Source organism: Equus przewalskii, chromosome 20, assembly GCF_037783145.1.
Source record: "Equus przewalskii isolate Varuska chromosome 20, EquPr2, whole genome shotgun sequence".
In the NCBI taxonomy this organism is placed as follows: domain Eukaryota; kingdom Metazoa; phylum Chordata; class Mammalia; order Perissodactyla; family Equidae; genus Equus; species Equus przewalskii.
Genome location: NC_091850.1, coordinates 8124823 through 8145940, shown reverse-complemented (window position 1 = coordinate 8145940; position 21118 = coordinate 8124823). Strand labels below are relative to the sequence as shown.

Genomic DNA, 21118 nt, shown 5'->3' with positions numbered 1-21118 from the left:
TCTCAGTATAAAGGATTCTGCGGATTCCCCTCCCCCATTTTTAACTCTCACACTATCAAACAGGAATTAGCTGTGAAATAGAGTTACTCCAAGGCACATTAATCTTAAGAGACATTCTACTTCTCTTTCATAATTCTTCTACATAAGGTACAAATCATTCATCTTAGGAAGAATTAAAAGGAATTACCCATAAGGCTGACAAAAATATCTAGGAAGCCTGGGAGTAGCCCAGTTAGAATGTTAATAAAAGATACAAAGAGCAATAAACCCTCACCTCGGCTATTTAAGCAAATACAAGAATGGGACTTATAATACATATACTGACATTGATCAACTTGTGACTGCATGAGGTAACAGTACTCTCATACACACATTATTCATCCACTGTATGTTACTTGTCCTAACCTTTCAATTTAATTAAATCTTACAGAACTTATTAAATTCAGTCTGGTTGCATAAGATTATGACAGTCATTAATGAGCCAGATTTTTAAGTGAGTTGATGATTGACTGGTTAAGAGAGCTTTTCCCTTTTGTTCCCCTGCTGTTTATTGCAATGGAAACTAGAATACCAATATTTTTAGGACTTCATTAAAAGTGTAATACTGACTTTTCCCTGTGTATGAACCACGTCAGATTTGAAACTTGCTAGTTACTTAAATTTACACATAAATCAATACCAATTTGGTAAAGTTTAAATTGCAATTTTCAAAATAATGCAACAGACTGACCCAACTTAACTCTCCACTTCGGGAAAAAAAAAAAAAAAAGCTGAACTACAGATTTATCTCAGGAATGACCTCTGAGGCAAGTGTATAATAAACATTCATTCTTATTTGTTCTTTTTTCCCCATCTATTTCTCTACCAAAAAGCAGACTGTAAAATGTAAAACTTAAATCATACAAATGTCAGGAGTTCTTGCAAATAGGCTGCTTGTTTTAGTTAAAAATGTTTAACTATCATTTAAAGTTTTCAAACTTCTCTCCCTCCACATGTGGGCAAACTTTTACATTTACTATTGCCTATTGTTTGAAACAAAGAAAGTAAGAGTTTTATTGCTATTAGGATGTGGGATGGTGGGGGACCCACAGGACAGTTTTTGGCACAAATTTATTTAAAACAAATATTGAAAACTCCAGATCCACCTAAAAACGGGTGAGGATGATATCTCACTGCTTTTGCAACATTAGGTTTTTTTGTCAACGACATACAAGTATATCTAAAAAATACAAGTTCCATAGCAATGATTGCACAAGCCTTATGCTTGGAAAAGGTATGCTCACAGCTGTATGAAGAGTGAAAACTCAAGGAATAATTTATGGTAGTAGTGTCAATGATGATTTTAAAATATATATGTATTGTCACTTGAGGAAAAGAAAAATCATTAAACAATTTGACTTTGAGAAACAGTGTTGAGTAGACCATGCTAATGCTGACTCATTTCAAATGTATATAACAAAACTTAAGTGGGGTACAGTCACCACTCCAAGCACACTAATCATTGAATCAGAAAGATTATTTAACAGCTCTCCAGTTCTTAAGATGATTTATCCCAATACTCAAATGATAACATTCTCTATTGAAATCAGACAAAAAGGCAGTAAAATATGGTTGAGCACAGGCGTTCCACACAGTAGTTATGAGTTGCTCAAAAGAGTGGAGTTCTAAAATTTATTTTGATTTTCTTAAACTCACTCACTTGTGACCAATCTCATGTGCAATGGTAAAAGCTGAACCCAGGCCAATGTCTTCATTAATGCTGCAGCTCCTTTCAGGCTCACACATTCCAGCCACAGAGGCCAAGCCTGAATAAACAGAAGGAGACACAAAGGGTCAAGCCAAGGTGTTTCAGTCTTAAAAAGCCCATACTTATAAATGCCTGGATTCTTTTTAATAACCTCCATGCACAGAAGGAGCAGTTGGCAAAAGGTTAACTTTCTAGTCATTTGCAAAATCACTGGGGGGAGTTTCACTTTGCCGGCTAGACATTAATATTTTTTGAACTGCAGTCAGTGCTGGAAAATGTCTAGACTAGGGGTTAGATTTATAAATTTTACTTCTGGTAACTTGGGACCACCTAGTAACTTGAGCCAGAAGAGGGAATTCAAGAAAGCATTTCTATTTTAACATTCTTCAGGCTGTAGAAAGCAAAATATATCGACATTATTTTTCTAAAGAGATCTGTTTAAGTTTAATGGGTTCATAAAAATATACAAGCAACTTTTTAGTTACCAAAAAAAAAAAAAAGAGAGAATCCCAAATGGTTTTTTAAAATGACATTTTTATAAAAACAAAAATGAATGATTCAAAAGAAAAAGAACTGTAAAGATGAGAGGTTTTTGGATTTTTTTAATCTTCTGAAATTAGTCCTGATAGTGATGCAATAATTTCTTCAAGCATTTTAATGGGATGAAAGTCATTTACACATTCAGTGTAGCTCTCCCCTCTCCCATCCCCCTTCGATGAGTTAGAGTTTTACTAATAAAGCAAAAAATTTTGGTGTTAATTCGCTGATTCTAGTGAAATGTTATGTTACTCAAGGTATTCTTCCCATGGGAATTTTAGTATACAGAAGATTTAACATTTACTTCCAGATGAATATCATGCTCTGTGAATTAGTATGCAACTTTAAAACAGTGCTTAGAAAAAATTTTTGTATGAAAGACAAAATGTCACGTTTATAAGGAAACAATGCCAAATGATACTTCACACACATAGAGACAAAAATTATTTAAGAGAAACTAAAGTAAAGGTAGGAAAAAATTTCACATGTTAGTAGTCTACTATTGTCACTCAAATACTGAGAATTAACTTCCCACCAAAAGCGATTTCAATCCAATTCAATGACTATTTATTGAATGCAATAAACAATGTCCTCTGCTAGGTACAATTTCCCATTTGCACTAATTTTGAACAGTAGTAAAAGCTATTCAATTCATATTTTTACTGACAAGAAAGCTCTGGAAATTGTGTTTCTCCATATCTTCCAGTATAAAATATTGAAATAATAACCACATTGAAACAGAGTTGAGGTTAGTGCTCTATTTGGTAATACATTGTTTGTTTTTCCCACTGTTTTATGTGGAAGGGGAAGTTACAGAAGGGGTTGATTTCTGCCTCACAGTTATTATACAAATACTAGCGATACCCTTGTGCTGCCTGTCCATTCACTTAGAAGTCTTGGGACCTGAAGAAGAGGAAGTAAAAAGAGGGAATAATTGGGGCAAGACGACTTAATTTTGTGGTTAATCAAAAATATTTAATGTAACTTACTTTCAAATTCCACTGAGAGAAAGAGGGAGAGAGAGAGAAAGACTACAAAAAAAGTTTGCAGTACAGTATCTGCAGCTTAAGTATGTTAAACTATTGGGTTCAATATGGTTCTTGATATGGGAAAAATGAAGTCACTCTGAATACCATCTTCATTTTGAGCTTCATGAAATTTGGCTTAAAAAAAGAATTGCTAGAAAAATTACTGCTAAATTAACATTTCTTATATTTCCAAAAATATATTATCGCGTGGGTTAGCTTTTTGTTTGATGTTGTTGTTGTTGTTTGGTATGTGCCATGTGGCTGCATTTTTAGTTGAGAATTCTCAATGACTCCTCAAAGTGTATTTGCAACCACGGATTTACCGCCGCATCTGATATAAAATTGTTAGCTCTACTGAAAGAACAACTTAAGAAAGAACATATTTGGAAAATAACTACTACTTGTTGAAAATATAAAGGTAAATATTAACTAAAATAAAAGAATAATTTAGATACTAATGTATTTTCATAACCCCACACTATTTCCTGTATTCCTATAAAATTGAAGCTATCAAAGTTCTTATGTGTCATTGTGTTAATAGGGGTTTGATACTATTTGGGTCATTTAGATTTCGTCAGTTTGATGGCCACAGTTTGCACCCTTAAATCTATTTAGCCATGTTACAATTGGTCATCAGAAGTACTAAGCAAGAAAATATGCAAGAATCGGCATAAAAATCAACATGAAAGTTACCAGAATGACCATTCAAAAAGAAAAAACCTGATCAATTCTGTACTGATAATATATTTTCCACATATGATGGTAAACACATGTATAAATATGCAGTTCACTCAGTTTTCACCATGGGATAGTATAAAAATAATTTATAATGTTTTTTATTTGAAAAATAATTTATATTGAGCTTAAAAATGCATTGACATGTACCCAAGTATTAATGTATTGATTCTAGAAATTAGTAAACTATCAAAATTGGAACACATTATTTTGAAAAAAAATGAGAGTAGAGTAGGAAAATATCTCAAAGCTACTTTGGCAAAATGACAACAAAAGTACTAGGCAGTGTTATACTAACATCTCAAGGAAGAACATATCTCAATGTAAATAATCTACCTTCAAAAAGCAGAATAGAATATGTATAGATACAGATGTATATATCTGTGTATATCTATACATATTCATTTCCTCAAAATATATATACTAGAAAAATACAAGGTCTAGCCTGTACCTTCTTTGAGGTTTAGTGTGTATTGTACCTAAAATTGATTAAGCACTTAGTAAATGCTTACAGAATTTGAACAATAATAGAGGTGGGTCAGTTAAAGAGTACATACAATTTCTACATTAAATAAGAATAAGAGTCCATTTTTTATAGTATTCTTTATGAAACACCTTTATAGTTTCTTCCTTACATTATTTTAACAATATCCCTGCAGCATAAGGGCAGATATTACTACTACACCATAGATAAGGAAACTGAGGAAGAAAGGGCTAAATAAACTGTAAAATGTAACGCACTGAAACTGTCAAAGCTTTCATTTCAAGGTCCCCTCCTTCGGATTACGTTGGTTTTGTTAACCTAAAACACTATGAAGAAAGTCTTTTTGATTTGAGCCTCTCAGCAAAGAGAGCTCTTTCTGCTTTTTAACTAGCAAACTTCTCCACCGTAATACTTGTTTATCATTGGCTAATTGGGATTTCTTCTCTTGCCATAAATCCTGAGGGAAATGGGGTAAGGGAAGCCTGGGAAGGCAGAGAAAAATTATCAAGAGAAATTTTAATTTCCGAAGAGATGTTTCACTGAATTCCTAAGGAATTTGGGTAACACTTTTTCTCCCACCTCATCCTTAAATGTGATCTTCCCAAAACTCTTATGAGGTGCATAGGACTAGATTTCATAACTATTCTTTTACAGATAAGAAAATTGAGACTTGCCAGAGAGAATTTGCCTTCAGTTGATTAACTTCTGAGTCTGTAAAAGGTCTCTATGACACTAAATATATTATTAGAAAAAAGTTCCTGTTTTTTAAATAACTCTAGTTGCTTAATAATTTAGTCTACTTGAAAGCTACTATTTTCCCCTACTTGTATTTGCAGTTAACTTTTTTTTTTTAAGACTTTATTTTTCCTTTTTCTCCCCAAAGCCCCCCGGTACATAGTTGTATTGTATATTTTTAGTTGTGGGTCCTTCTAGTTGTGGCATGTGGGATGCTGCCCCAGCATGGCCCAATGAGCAGTGCCACGCCCACACCCAGGATCCGAACTGGCAAAACCCTGGGCCTGTGAGACCCTGGGCCGCTAAACCAGAGGGCGCAAATTTAACCACTCGGCCACGGGGCTGGCCTCGTACAGTTAACTTTTAACCCGTATGAAGTTACGCTCCGGAACATAAGGTGATTTTTTTTTTAAAATTCTAGAATACTACAGAATTGTTTTTCACAAAACAAATGATATTGCGGGAGCACAAAAAAGATAATCCTGTCCTCTCCACCTCTGGCTATATTTTACAAAATTGCCCCTTTTTTGTTCATGTAATAAAAATTTCCAATAATATCTTAATTTATGGGGATATATGCTTTCCACAAAATTGTACCAAAAGAAGTACTGTTCTTAATGCCTCTCCTTTAAATAGCCCCCAGCCTTTTCTTCTTATCCTTTCCTAGCCTGAGATTTGAAGATGCTGGTTGCTTTCATCTGCTCTCAAACTCCTTGGTATTTTTGGAAAATACATTATAGAGATGGATTATATGAAAATGAATGGCAACCTTTGATTTATCATTATTGTTCAATGATTTTGAAGCAGCTTCTAAGTTGTTTTTAATCATCATTCTACGTGTTTCACGGTAAGTGACATATCCACAAAGGTCAGGTTTAACAATTTATAGGAGTAATTTCAGATGTGCCAGAAAGGAAAATTACCAAATGAATAATAAAAGGTAAAGTCATTGACCAAAAAGACAATCTGAACTATCTTCCCTTTATAAAAAACTTACCCAGTGTTCCACAGGGCTTATTTTTATAAGTGCAGATGTCATATCTATAGAGGAGAAAAAAGAGAGACGAAATTTATAATCTGATCAAATTTGTAAAATATTTTTGTATATTTATCACATTTCTGTCTTGGAACTCTGGTTGTCAGACCACAATCAGCGCAATTATGAGCAGCCAGCTGGAGTGCTGGCATTTTCAGCACTCTGGGGGACTCAGCCGGCTGCACTACACTCACAGCCTCTGGCTGCAAGCCAGTAGGACACCTGCCAGTAAGAAAGGAAGGTTAAAGTGGATTTTTGTAATCGTGAGTTCCATAAAATCATCTACCATACTGTTTTGAAGCTAGAATAGCTTGTCTACAGATTGCTACTGCTTCTACAAAAGCAAATGGGTGGCTTTTTATTCCCAAGCTCTTTTGAACCTGCTGGAATATTTTCTTATTATAGCCACAGATTGTATTTTATACTTCTGAGCTACAAGCACTATTTGGAGTTCCTTCGACTCTAACACAGATTCTTGTTTGTTTGTTTGTCTGTTTGTTTTTAAACAAAGAACTACTACAATACAGTAATGGGAATAAAATTGATATCACATAGTTTTCCTAGTTGTATACTAGCAATTGTGTGATTAACACAAATATTTTTTTTCCTGCTTTTTTTTCTCCCCAAATCCCCCTAGTATATAGTTGTATATTTTAGTTGTGGGTCCTTCTAGTTGTGGCATGTGGGACGCCACCTCCACATGGCCTAATGAGCAGTGCCATGTCCACATCCAGGATCCAAACCCTGGGCCGCCAAAGCACAGCGTGCGAACTTAACCACTGGGGCTGGCCCCCAACACAAATATTTTTAAGTGACTTCACAAACAGCTAATCAAATAGCTCAACAGAAAGCTTGTCTAATGTTGGTCAGATTTATTCTAATGTGGTACTGCATTATAACTCAGTACAAAAGGTGGCGTCCATAAAGCAATGTTGCACATTTTAAAATATATTACATTTAGAATGCTAAATCAATATTGATGTGAACATTTATTTTAAGCATTTTTATAATATCCTCGTAAACCAATCTTTAAAACCAAAAGTATGCAGAGTTTGTAAAGTAAGAATAAAAAAGAAATTTAAGAAGACTAAACATTTTTATTTGCCTATGTTTTATTCCAGAAACGAAAAGCTTTTCAGGTAAAAAACAAAATTTCACAAACTACAGGAAAATCTACGTTGTAAAAGTTTTCTTTTATTGTATATAAATAATGGCTAGTCCATATTATTGGGGGAAGGGGTTAGTAATTAATCTCATTTTTGTTCATCAGATCAAAATGTATGTCCAAGAAACAAATATTACAGTCAGCATATCACTGTGTTGTTGAACTCATTAAAATCCCTGGAGATTCCCTTTGCCTGTTTTTAGAATTTCAAACCCTTCATCTTGTTCACTTTACATTTGAGGAAACGGATTTCTCCTCTTGCATAACTTTCTCTTCTGACCAGTCACACAGTCATCCCCTCTCTTCTCTTGTAATTGGCAGGCATGAGATTGCAGTATCTGGTACACTCTTGAATGTAAGATATAGAGAGGGTACTTGGTGTGTTTACCAAAGCAACAGAAAGTATATTCTGGGTGTCACAATCAATTTATCTGTGATCATAGCCTGTAATGCCTATGACATTACATAGACACAACCCACACCAGCAGGCTTCAAGAAAATGTAAACGAAGACTTTTCATGAGTAATGCAGATATAAATGTTTAAATGGAATCTATTTCCAAATCCCTAACTTTCATATGTGCCCTTTCCTACAACTGATGTGCCTGAGAATCCACCTGCAAGCCACCAGTGTTCCACTCCTTTTTTGCCTTTCATAATCACCCTGTTTCTACTTTACAAAAAAGAAAGCATACTTCTCACCCATCCCAAACCTTGTTATGGTACATTGCTCCCCGGGTGTAAAAGTCTCCAGAGCATAATACAAAGGGATAACTCAAGAATGCAGTAATCCTGGAGGATAATCCCAATGAGCAAAGCAAGAAAAACTGAGGGGGATGATGCTTATTTCATCCTGGCAAGACTCTGTCTTTCTGCCAGTCTGACTGTTTATAAAATCAATATATAAGTCTATCTCACAATTAGAATTCAGAAGTGAGATGGTTGTCACGGAGTGTATTAACATGTACATTTGATCTAAAAAATGAAGTCAGGCTTGTTATTGACAGACAAGTCTGACTTAGCTAAGCAGTTTGGCAATGAGGACTGAGTTAGCCAACTAGATTAAATGGTGAACATTTTTCGTGACTGAATGAACTAGTCAGCTCCAAAGTTTTGACAGAATTTATTTAAAGCATATATACAGCATATAATATGTTTTTAACTATAGTCTCTGTAGCTACTTAAACTTAGGATAAAAAGTATTTTAGACATCAACTTTAAAATATGCAATGTGGCACACAATTTTTCAAAATTATTGTAGGAGGCAAATTAAGCAAAAAGCTTGAAGACCACAGACAAATACTACTTATATTGCTACCTCAAAACAGTCCTTTCTCATCTCCTCTCGTTGCTCTCATTTTGTCCACACCTTTTATTTTACACTCATGATGAATATTATTTCAATTTGCCATGACTGCCCAAAATACCTACATAAAGGCTAAAGCTATCAACAAATAATGCAAGCTAAAGCATCTTAGACTAAGGTAATTCTATTTTCACTTTCTTCGTCTTTCCCCAATCCTCTAACATACTTGTATAATTCTCTATAAGACATTCTATAGGGAAAAGGCATGCCATTTTCTCTTGGTTTTTGCATGCATTCAATTCACACTATATCCCTCTCTATTCCATATTCACAGAAAGCAGTTATGATCTATGCATTTACCTTTGATACCAAGCACTGAAGAACATTTTTACATTCATTCTTTCAAAATATGGATTTGCTGAGCACCTATCATATGCTCAGGTATAGTGTCATATACTAGAATCTAAAGATGGATAAGTAAGTTAGTTGTGGTCTATTTGGGAAAAGACACATAAGCAGATAAGTGACAAAATAATGCGGAAAAACAACCAAATCAAATAAATGTAAAAATAAGTTAAACTTACACATAATAGAGCCAATACTTGTTAGCTATTATAATGACTATTATTGCCATAATTAAGTTATATACAAGATACTATGAAAATACAGAGCAAGGAGAAATTCCACAACAAAAAATTAGGAAATAGATTCATATAGGACATAATATCTGAAGACTTAGCCAGATAAAAAAGAAAACTAAAGACATTCCAAGCAGAGAACAGAATAATCAAAAGAACAGAATCTAGAAAGGGTACGGCACATGCAGGGAACTATGAGAAGTCCAGAGAGGCTGAACATGAATGTATAACAAAATATCAGAAAATAAATTTAGAAATTCAATTTGGGGAGGACAGAGTATTAATATTAGTTACCTTGAATGGCAAACCAGATTTGTTTTTTCCAAAATAGAAACTTAAAAATTAGTTGATATAGTAGGAAAGTTTTCTTTTTAAGTATATTTATGTGATGTGTATACATATTGAGTTTGTATACAGATAAAAATCTGGGAGGATAACAATGAGTATATAAGGAAGAGATGGGAAAGTAAGAAGAATATAATGATTTTAACTCCATTTTTTATATATATAATATATATGTATATATATATTTTATATATATATTCCCCCAATATATAATATATACATATTTCTGTATAACTAACATTTAATCAGAAAGTATTCCAACTATGCCTGTTTCTGATGATGAACACAAGAGATAATTGATAATTAGTCTAATAAATGTTTAATAAATGTTGAAAATGTGTTTTTCATTGAAGAAAGAAATTAGTGGTGTTCCAGATCTGTAGATCAGCCAAAATATTTCAGAGACATATTTCAGAGACACAACAGCAACAGAATTCTGTCCCCAAAATATGTTCATGTACTTATTGAGTGCATTTTTCATGCAAAGTGTTGTCAGAGCACCTAAATAACAGACAGCTGGAACGTCTTCAAGCTTATAAAACGAGGACTATGAACTCTCTTATGCCTCCTTGTTTGTTTAATAAATAGGTATATGCTTAATGGAATTTGATCTAAAACTCCCTTCATTATAACTGATAACAATACTCACTCACCAAACCCTAAGAGTTTGCTTGATCATATTAGCCTAGGTCAGTTTGAAACAATAAAAATTCCTGATTGATGAAAGGAAGAGGTGATATAGTAATAAGAAAAATAATTTACATGTGGCTATATCCACTACAATACATACTCCTAAAAGATTTCTCTTCTTTAGGCTATTATTATAATTGTGAGCAAGAGGAAGACTTCAGCCATGAATTAAAAACTTTACACGGTCTTATCCATGAATTACATAATATAGAATCAAATTGTAGTTATATAAAAATTAGGAATGATAAATCTAAAAAGCCTGTTTCTATTCAAGTTAAACTTCCTGAACTGTATTGATTTTCCACTTCAATAAAAATTGATTAATACAAATATATTTTCATACCTTGATTGTGTGTGCTCACCCAACAATGTGTTACCTGTACATAACAAAATGTTCAGCACAAGTGCTGAGACATTAAAAAAGTTAAAAATTGCTTTAATTCAGTTTCTTTATATTTTTATAAACTTACTATTCTTTAACATTTTACCTTTTTTAATTTCTCTTTTGTGTGTTATTTCTTATTCCACATATTCTCTCATAACTATTTTTCCTTCTTTTTCATGTATAAATTTCTGATTCTTTCCCTTCCTACAAACTATTCTCTTTGCAGTCAGTCTCATATTTCTACAAATGGTCAGAATCTTGAGAAGTTACCTAAATTCAAGCTATACTACACTTAAACCATGATTTCTCAAATTAAGTCAAGTATCAACCAGCTTATTTTAAAGATTTTATTTTTTCCTTTTTCTCCCCAAAGCCCCCCGGTACATAGTTGTGTATTCTTTGTTGTGGGTCCTTCTAGTTGTGGCATGTGGGACGCTGCCTCAGCGTGGTTTGATGAGCGGTGTCATGTCCGCGCCCAGGATTCGAACCGACGAAACACTGGGCTGCCTGCAGCGGAGCGCGTGAACTTAACCACTCGGCCATGGGGCCAGCCCCTCAACCAGCTTATTTTAGTTCCTATATATATCTCTCAGTCTTCTCATGTCTTCCCTTCAAACATCATTTTTCAACAGTATGCCATGGTAATCCTCACAAACTTCACACTGCACGCCTTTCTTTCTCCTTACTTTCTCATTTTTACCTTGCATCAAATTTACTCTATATCCTATCAACGCTTCTCTGTCATACTATGATTTTGCCTTATTTTCCTCCAAAACTGAGTCACTTCAGGAAAAATTGCAAAGAAAAATAATGCAAGGAATCTTGTTTCAGCCTAAAGATATGAATGGTGTGCTTTTAGGAATTATCTTGCCACGCAAATTGAACATAGAAGAGACTGAGGAAAAGGAGTTCCCCACTGTCCACTCTTAGCACTCTCTAAACAAATGAATCTCTACTAAATTTTGACCTCCAGATGTGGCAAGAGCCCCTAAACCTAGGCCTTTGGTCTAAACTACAGGCTAGGCTAAGAAGTACACTGGAGTCTTAAGAAGCAAGAGAAAAGCTGAAATATGATTAGAAAAGGTTCTCCGGCTTCTGAATTTGAACAGAAAGAACGCCTGATCAGGGCCAGCCCAGTGGCACAGTGATTAAGTTCGCGCTCTCTGCTTCAGCGGCCTGGGGTTCACAGGTTAGGATCCCGGACATGGACATAGTGCTCCTCATCTAGCCACGCTGTGGTGGCATCCCACACAAAATAGAGGAAGATTGGTACAGATGTTAGCTCAGCAACAATCTTCCTCAAGCAAACAGAGGAGAATTGGCAACAGATGTTAGCTCAGGGCCAATCTTCTTCACAAAAAAACCCAAAAAACAAAAAAAATCCCACCTTATCACTGTGGTACCTTTTTCTGTTTTCTTTTCATAAAAGAATAATAGAGAACTCAGGGCAGATGAAAAAAGAAAAACTAAGAAACACGATCTTAGGGAATCTACATAAAGTCAGAAATCTAAAGGAAATCAGGGTTCTGCTTTTGGATGAGTAGATGAATGCACACATTGTCATTCTCTTACCCTAAATTCATACAATTGGATTGATGGAGCAAGATCAAAACCAGAGTTGGTTGAATATCTGTTACTATAACATTGGTATACTTACTTTTCTGCTGTAGATACTTTCAACTCTTTAATCTCCTAATCACTTTTGGCTGGGCATGGCTATCAGAAGAAACTGACCAAACAAATGATTAAGTCCCATTTTAAGGTCTGCAAAATAGAGCACTGCCTTACTATGATGAAACACATGTATGGGTTCCTAAAACCTTTTCCAAAAACTACATTCCATTCTTATGTAAGAGAAACAATCATTACAAAGAAGTGTTCCTTCCAATGATTTAGTTTTGAAAATGGAATGAATCGAAATCTAAACTTTGAGTCTCATTTGTTTAACAGTGAGTCACAGACTTACTTCCAAACAGAATGCCCTATGTACTGTGGTGTCTCATTTAGTTCTCTTAGATGTGGTGGTGAAAGCCAAGTGATAGCAACACAGCACTTCTCTGCTTTCTTTACATGTACTAAGGCAGCACCATTATAAAACTAGCTTCAGTTCTAAAAACAATTGTAACAAAATAATAGAGAGAAAGAATTATTTTAACTCATATGCAAGAATGTATACCACTCTTTATGATAAATGAAAAAGATTATAAGACCACTTATTTTATAATGGGCTGCTGTAACAGAATACCACAGTCTGGGTGGCTTAAACAACAGACATCTATTTCTCACAGCTCTGGAGGCTAGGAAGTCCAAGATGAAGGTCCCAGCAGATGTGGTATCTGGTGAGAGCCTGCTTCCTAGCTTGTGTACAGCAGATTTCTCCTTGTATGCTCACATGGCCTTTCATTGATGCTTACTTATGGAGAGAGAGAAAGCTCTGGTGTCTCTTCCTCTTCTTATAAGGGACTAATTGCATCATGAGGGCTCTACTCTCATCACCTCATCTAAACCTAATCACCTCTAAGGCCCCATCTCCAAATACCAACACACCAGTGATTAGGAACTCAACATTAGAATTTGAGGGGGACAAACATTCAGTCCACAACATTTCATCCCTATCCCCGCCAAATTCATGTCCTTCTCCCATACAAATACATTCATTCCATCTCAACAGCTCCAAGAGTCTTAACTCATTCTAGCCTCAAATCTAAAGTTCAGAGTCTTATCTAAATAGCACCTGAATCACATAAAGCTGAGACTCTAGGTACAATTCATCCTGAGGCAAAATTTCTTTTCAGCTATGAACCTGTGAAATCATGAAAATTACGTAGTTCCAAAATTCAATGGTGGGACAGGCATAGGATAGACATTCCCATTCCAAAAGGGAGAAATCAGAAGGAAGAAAGGAGTGATGAGTGCCAAGTAAGTCTAAAACCCAGCATGGCAAAACTATTAGATCTTAATGCTTGAGAACAATCCTCTTTGGTCTGATGTTCTTCCCTCTGGACTCACTGGTGTGGTGGCATCACCCCATGGCTCCACAGGGTGGCCCCACACCTTCAGCTTGGCAGAATGCTGCCCACATGGCTCTCCATGAGGGCCTCACCCACTCTACTCTCTATTTGGGCCCTCCAGTGCAGCTTTGCAGGGCGGTGGTCCTGCCCTTTGAAACCAAAGTAGAGGCTGTCCTGCCTCTCAGGCCATGCAGTCTGGGACTCTGGTGGGAGTAGCAGCCCTGATGATCTCTGAATTGCCTTTAGGGTCCTTCTTCCCTTTTCTTGAAGGATAATGAATGTTCACAGCCTTCCTTCAATTCCTACCTATATTCTTTGTTTCCTTTAGTCCCACCTGGCAGTGTTTCTCCTGATATAATCTCAACTGTATTCTTGACTCTGTTGAGATGGCTAATTAGTTCACATTCACACTAATCTCCTTATCAAACTGTCAGTCAGCCACACTCTTAGTGTTCTCTTCTGAACATGCACCCTCATTTTTTGCAATATGGACAGGGTAAAAGTTTTCCAAATCTTTAAATTCCCATGCCTTTTTACTTAACAATTCCTTCTTCAATTCATTTCTCTCTTCTCACATTTTACTCAAAGCAGTCAGGAGGAATCAAGCCACTCTTTCAATGCTTTGCTTAGAAATCTCAGCTAAATACCCAGTTTCATCATTCACAAGTGCTACTTTCCACAAAACACTAGAACACAAACATAATTCAGTCAAGTTCTTTGCCACTTTATAACAAAGATCACCTTTTCTCCGCTGTCCAATAACACATTCCTCATTTCTGACAGAGACATCACCAAAAATGGCCTTTACAATCCATATTTCTCCAAAATTCAGCTTATGAGTATTTGTGTATTTTCTAAGAAGATGGAAGCTTTCTCTACAACTCTCCTCTTTTCTTTGTGAGCTCTCACCAGAATCACCTTTAAAAGTCCCTTCACAGCAAGCTTGGCTTCTTCTAGCATGCACCTTAAAACTCTTCCAGCCTCTACTCATTATCCAGTTCCAAAGCTTCCACAGTTTTAGGTATTTGTTACAGCAGCACCCCATGTCTCAGTACCAACTGCTGAATTAGTCAGCTTGGGTTGTAATAAAAAAATTACCAAGAACTGGGTGACAAACAACAAACATTTATTTCTAATAGTTCTACAGGCTAGGAAGTCCAAGATCAAGATGCTGGCAGATTTGGTGTCTTCTTTCTGACTTGCAGAGGGCCACATTTTTGCTGTATCTTCACATCATTGAGAGAGGAATGGCTCTGCTCCTGTTGTCTTCTCGTAAGAGCACTAATCCCACCCTGGGGGCTCCACCCTCAAAAATCTCATCTAAATCTAATTACCTCCTAAAGGCCCCAGCTCCTAATACCATAACATTGGGGGTTAAGATAAACATATGAATTTTAGGAGAACACAAACATTATCCAGTCCATAACACCATGTTAAATAAATAGGTAATTTGGTTTGGTTTATGTACCTCATTTCACAGGTTACATCTTTGATTAATATTCATGTCTTTACCTAAATGATATTAATAATCTGGGGAGAGTTACTTGCTGATTTTTTATTTATTTACTCATTTTTTGCTGAGGAAGATCCACCCTGAGCTAGCATCTGTTGCCAATCTTCCTCTTTTTGCTTGAGGAAGATTCACCCTGAGCTAACATCTGTGCCAATCTTCCTCTACTTTGTATATGGGTTGCCGCCACAGCATGGCCACTGATGAGTGGTGTAGGTCTGAGCCCAGGAACCAAACCCAGGCTACCAAAGCAGAGCATGCTGCACTTAACCACTAGGCCATGGGAGTTGTCCCTTGCTGATATTTTTGAATACCTAAAACTTAAGACCAACCATATGTATACTATCTGATGAGGTGACATATTTATTATTATTACGTAAACATCTCATACAGTAGTTCTCAAAGCTATGACAAGGTTATTTGCTTAATAAGTATTAGATACTTTTAGCTACTAATTCCTGTCATATGTCAGAGGCTGCCCATGTTTTTGCTCATGGAATGAATTAAAAATTTATCTTTGGTTTGTAAAATATCTCCCTGGCTACTCACATCATAATACAAGTTTTCTGTTCATTCTACTAGGGTGTTTCTATTGGGAATCATAGAGATAGTTAGCCAGGAATGTCTTTTGCCCTTGCAAAATTGTCCCCACACCACTGTAAAATATTGATCTAGCCGACAAGACTGAGAATTTCATATCTAAGTTATAAAAGCCTACAAATACAGGATCTTCACTCTTTCGTAATCATCAATAACCTCAAGTTAACAGATTATCATATTTGTCCTCTGGGCCTTTCCTCATTACCATTTCAATCCTTTCCCACCTCCTGGTCAACTAAGTAACTTTCTCATTGATTTTTTTGGTCATTAAATCATGATACATTTATCTACAATGAATAAATTGTTACTATATTTCTACATATTTACAGAAATGGGATATTAAATTGTTTGCATCCTGTCTTTTAGCTACCAATATATTTTGAACATCTTTCTAGGTCAGTAAAGACACATGCACTTCATTCTAATAGCCTTATCAAATTCCACTGTTTGGATGTAGCGAATATATTTAAACAATTTCCTATTGTTGAAACCTTAAAACGTTTCCAAGTTTTCACTGATACAAATTTAGTTGCGATGAACATCTCTATATCTTTGCACATTTGCCTGATAATTTTTCTATCATAAACTCCTAGAAGTGAGACACATTGAAGTGTTATCATTCTATTTTCATGATCTCACCACTGCCCAGTTCACTAGCCTTATGTCCACCTCTGTCCCCTCTTTGCAATCTCAAGCCATATTTGCCTTCTTTTCATTTCCTAAACATACTCATATTTCTTCTCATTTCCTGAACTTTGACCTTGCTCTTCCCTCTATCTGAAACACTTTTCTACTGAACCCATTCTTGTTGCTAGGTTACTCCTACTAATCTTCCAGATCCCTGGTCAATGCACTTCCTCAAGGAAGTCAACCCTGATTAGATGAGGTTCCCCTAATAAATACTTGTTGAGTTCCGTAAATTTTTAGTTCATAGCTTTTCTTAGACTGGTAATTTCACGTATGTGTCTTCCCATTAGATTGCAAAATCTCTGAGATTAGGGACTGGTCTGTTTCTCTCACTACTGTATGCCAGCACCTTGCACAATGCCTGGAGCACAGTAGGTATTTCGTGTTTACGGAATTAAAGCCCCCTAGAAAGGTTTTACCAGTTTATGATTCCACAAGTCCATTGCCCAATGCTCTTGTCAACAGTTAATAGGAAGAAAGTTATTTTAAGGTATCAAAATACAGTTGGATAATGAAGTTCTTGTGTGTTTGTCAGGGAAGCATTTTTTTTTAAATTTTTATGAAGTTTATGATACTTTACAACCTTGTGAAATTTCAATTATGCATTATTGTTTGTCAGTCGTGTTGTACGTGCATCAATTCACCCTTTGTGCCCACCTCCCACCCCCTCTTTCCCCTGGTAGCCACTAATCTGTCCTCTTTGTCTACATGTTTAACTTCCACATATGAGTGGAGTCATACAGAGATTGTCTTTCTCTATCTGGCTTATTTCACTTAGCATAATACCCTCAAGGTCCATCCATGTTGTTGTGAATAGGACGATTTTATTCTTTTTTATGGCTGGGTAGTATTCCATTGTATATATATATACCATATCTTCTTTATCCAGTCATCAGTTGATGGGCACTTAGGCACATGGGCTTCCATGTCTTGGCTATTGTAAATAATGCTGCAATGAACATAGGAGTGCATGGGACTTTTGGAAGTGCTGATTTCAAGTTCTTTGGATAGATAGCCAGTAGTGGGATGGCTGGGTCATATGGTATTTCTATTTTTAATTTTTTGAGAAATCTACATACTGTTTTCCATAGTGGCTGCACCAGTTTGCATTCCCACCAACAGTGTATGAGGGTTCCTTTTTCTCCACAACCTCTCCAACATTTGCTACTTTTTGTTTTGGTTATTTTTGCCATTCTAACGGGTATAAGGTGATATCTTAGTGTAGTTTTGATGTGCATTTCTCTGATGATCAGTGATGATGAACATCTTTTCATGTGCCTGCTGGCCATCCATATATTTTCTTTGGAGAAATGTCTGTTGATGTCTCCTTCCCCTTTTTTGATCAGGTTGTATGATTTCTTGTTGTTGAGTTGTGTGAGGTCTTTATATATTATGGAGATTAACCCTTTGTCAGATATATGACTTTCAAATATTTTTTGAAAGTGGGTTGTTTTTTTGTTTCAAACCTGTTTTGTCAGGGAAGCATTTTTAAAGGTACATTTAATATAGTACTGCCTTGCTAAGTAGATAATGGAATAATTTTGATTCATCAAAAATTTATCTACTAAAATATTCTCTCATATTAATGGGTCAAAAAATTAAGCCATTTCATCAACTAATATTTACTGAGAGCTTACCATGCGTCAGAAAAATGTCCTTACCATGTAAGGAAAACCATACCATGAACAAAACTAACATACTCCCTTCACCTTAAGAAGCTTAGAAACTTTTCTAAGATCAGGTTTAATCAGGCATCACCAGAAAGAGAAAATGTTTTCACTCATTTACACCACTGGAGTACAATTTATTGGATTGAACTTTAGTCATTTTAGAGTTATTTTTGTGTCCTTTTTCTTTTTTCTTTTGCATGAACTGAGTAATCTTTCCTCAGTGTAACTCTATTCATCCTTTCAGTCGCAACCCTACTTATAACTCCCTAATTTATATCCTTAAGTATCTCTTGTTGGGATGAATGCAAATATCTTTTATCCAAGTTTATCTTAGACATAGTTTATTATTGCTAAAGCAGAGCTCTGCTCAAAATCTAGCCTTAACGTATCTTGTTAGAATTATCTTTTACTTCTCCCTACATATGGCTTCTACTCTAGCCAAATTTGGTCATATAGTCACCACTCTCTAAAAAGGTCTTGATCTTTCTTGTGTCCACATGTTGTTCATGCAATATCCTCCTGCCATTTCCAATGTAAAATTCTAGACACTCTTCAGGCTCAGTTCAAATACTTCATCCATCATGAAGCCTGAAGTAATCTATCACTTCTCTAAGTATTACAGCACTCTTGTGTTTCACATTGTTGTTTTATACCACAGTTACTTACATAAGCCTGATTTTCCTCCCAAATAGTGTCATCAATAATATTTAGGGAGGGGGCTGGCCCCACGGCCAAGTGATTAAGTTTGTGCCTTCTGCTTCTGCAGCCCAGAGTTTTGCTGGTTCATAGCTGGGTGCAGACATGGCACTGCTTGTCAGGCCACACTGAGGCAGCATCCCACATGCCACAACTGGAAGGACCCATAACTAAAATACAAAACCATGTACTGGGAGTGGGTTGGGAACAAAAAAGCAGGAAAAAAAAGAAGAAGATTGGCAACAGTTGTTAGCTCAAGTGCCAATCTTAAAAATAAATAAATAAATAATATTTAGGGAAAATAATAAAATCTGCCTATTGCCAAAAGGAAAAGAAAAAAAAAAAAGAATGACTATAATGTTTTACAGGTGTTTGATCCCTGGGATATTTATATTTCTCATTGTAAAATTATTAAAAGGCCTTCAGATTATGATTAAGCTTTTCATGTGGTTTAGCTACAAGGAAGAAATACGCTGATCATGCTAATTTATATATTCTAGTCCACTGTCAGCTATATTTTTGACTGTAAATTAATAATGAGTGGTGCATTTTGAATTCATATAGCCAAGTTTCAAGAGTTTGGTTGATTGCGAATGTATCTTTAAAAGTAGATTTGTTGCTCAGTAGGCACCAGCAGCCTGAGGCCCCCTTGCGATTGCCCCCACAACCGACGAGGGACCCCACGGGACCACTGTGAGTACCAGGAGGGGTCCAGGTCCAGTCAGTAACAGCTGACAGGGTTCCTGGTTGGTGCAGTCTAAACAGCTGCCCACCCCCCACCGGTTGCAACAAGTGGAAGCAGCGACTAAACTCTATCTCTATGTGGAAGCACAAATGCACACCATCAAGCAGTATGAAAAAATATATTAAATCTCCAGAACAGAAGGAAAATGATAAGCACCCAGAAAACAATCCCAAAGACAATGAAATCTATAATCTAAATGACGATGATTTCAAAACTGCCATTATTAAAAAACAACGACTTAAAAGAGAATTCAGATAGACAACTCAATGAGTTCAGGAGCTATGTCACAAAAGAGCTTGACACTATAAAGAAGAACCAATTAGAAATACTGGAGATGAAGAACACAATGGAGGAGATTAAGAAAAATCTGGACTCTCTGAACAGTAGGGTCGATAATATGGAGGACAGAATTAGCAATTTGGAGGATAGGAATATAGAAATGCTGCAGACAGAGGAGGAAAGAGAACTAAGACTAAAAAGAAATGAAGAAACTCTCTGAGAATTATCCGACTCAACTAGGAGATGCAACATAAGGATTATAGGTATACCAGAGGGAGAAGAGCAGGAGAACGGGGCAGAAGGCCTGTTCAAAGAAACAATAGCTGCGAACTTTCCAAACTTGGAAGAGAGATGGAACTTCATGTGACAGAAGCCAATAGATCTCCAAACTTTATTAATGCAAGAAGACCAACCCCAAGGCATATAGTAGTGAAACTAGCAAAAGTCAACGACAAAGAGAAAATACTAAGGGCAGCCAGGCAGAAGAAAATAATTTACAAAGGAAACCCCATAAGGCTATCAGCAGATTTCTTAGGAGAGACCTTACAGGCTAGAAGAGATTGGAATGAAATATCCAAAACTCTGAAGGACAAAAACCTGCAGCCAAGAATACTCTACCCAGTGAAAATATCCTTCAAATATGATGGAGAAATAAAAACTTTCCCAGATAAACAAAAGTTAAGGGAGTTCATTGCCACAAAACCTCCTCTTCAAGAAATGCTCAGGAAGAACCTCCTTCCTGAAAAATCAAAAAAAGGAAAGGGGCTACAAAATCCAGAACAAAGGAGATAAGCAGAAGGACAATAACACAAAGCAACAGCTGTCCATCAGGACAAAATGGAAAAGAACTGGAAAACAAGTGATAAAATGGCAACAGTAGGCCCCCACGTTTCAATAATCACTCTAAACGTGAATGGATTGAACTCTCCAATCAAAAGGCACAGAGTGGCACGATGGATCAAAGAACAAGATCCAACAATATGCTGCCTCCAGGAAACACAGCTCAGCCCCAAAGACAAACACAGACTCAAAGTGAAGGGATGGAAGACAATACTGCAAGCTAATAACAAACAAAAGAAAGCAGGTGTTG

The 21118-nt window shown here is 36.0% G+C and overlaps 1 protein-coding gene across 6 annotated transcripts in view; it reads right to left on the bottom strand.

Annotated features, from left to right (window-relative positions):
• ADAMTS6 (ADAM metallopeptidase with thrombospondin type 1 motif 6) overlaps positions 1 to 21118 on the bottom strand; it is a 308400-nt gene that overhangs the window by 170747 nt on the left and 116535 nt on the right. For all 6 annotated transcript variants that reach the window (XR_011530545.1, XR_011530546.1, XR_011530544.1 and 3 more), the window contains exons 7-8: positions 6264 to 6307; positions 1700 to 1805 (exon numbers count right to left, since the gene is read on the bottom strand). Coding sequence is in view for 3 of the 6 variants with exons in the window: in XM_070587433.1 (XP_070443534.1) it covers positions 1700 to 1805; positions 6264 to 6307 (150 nt within the window). In the remaining 3 variants the exon portion in view is untranslated. The remainder of the gene's footprint in view (positions 1 to 1699; positions 1806 to 6263; positions 6308 to 21118) is intronic.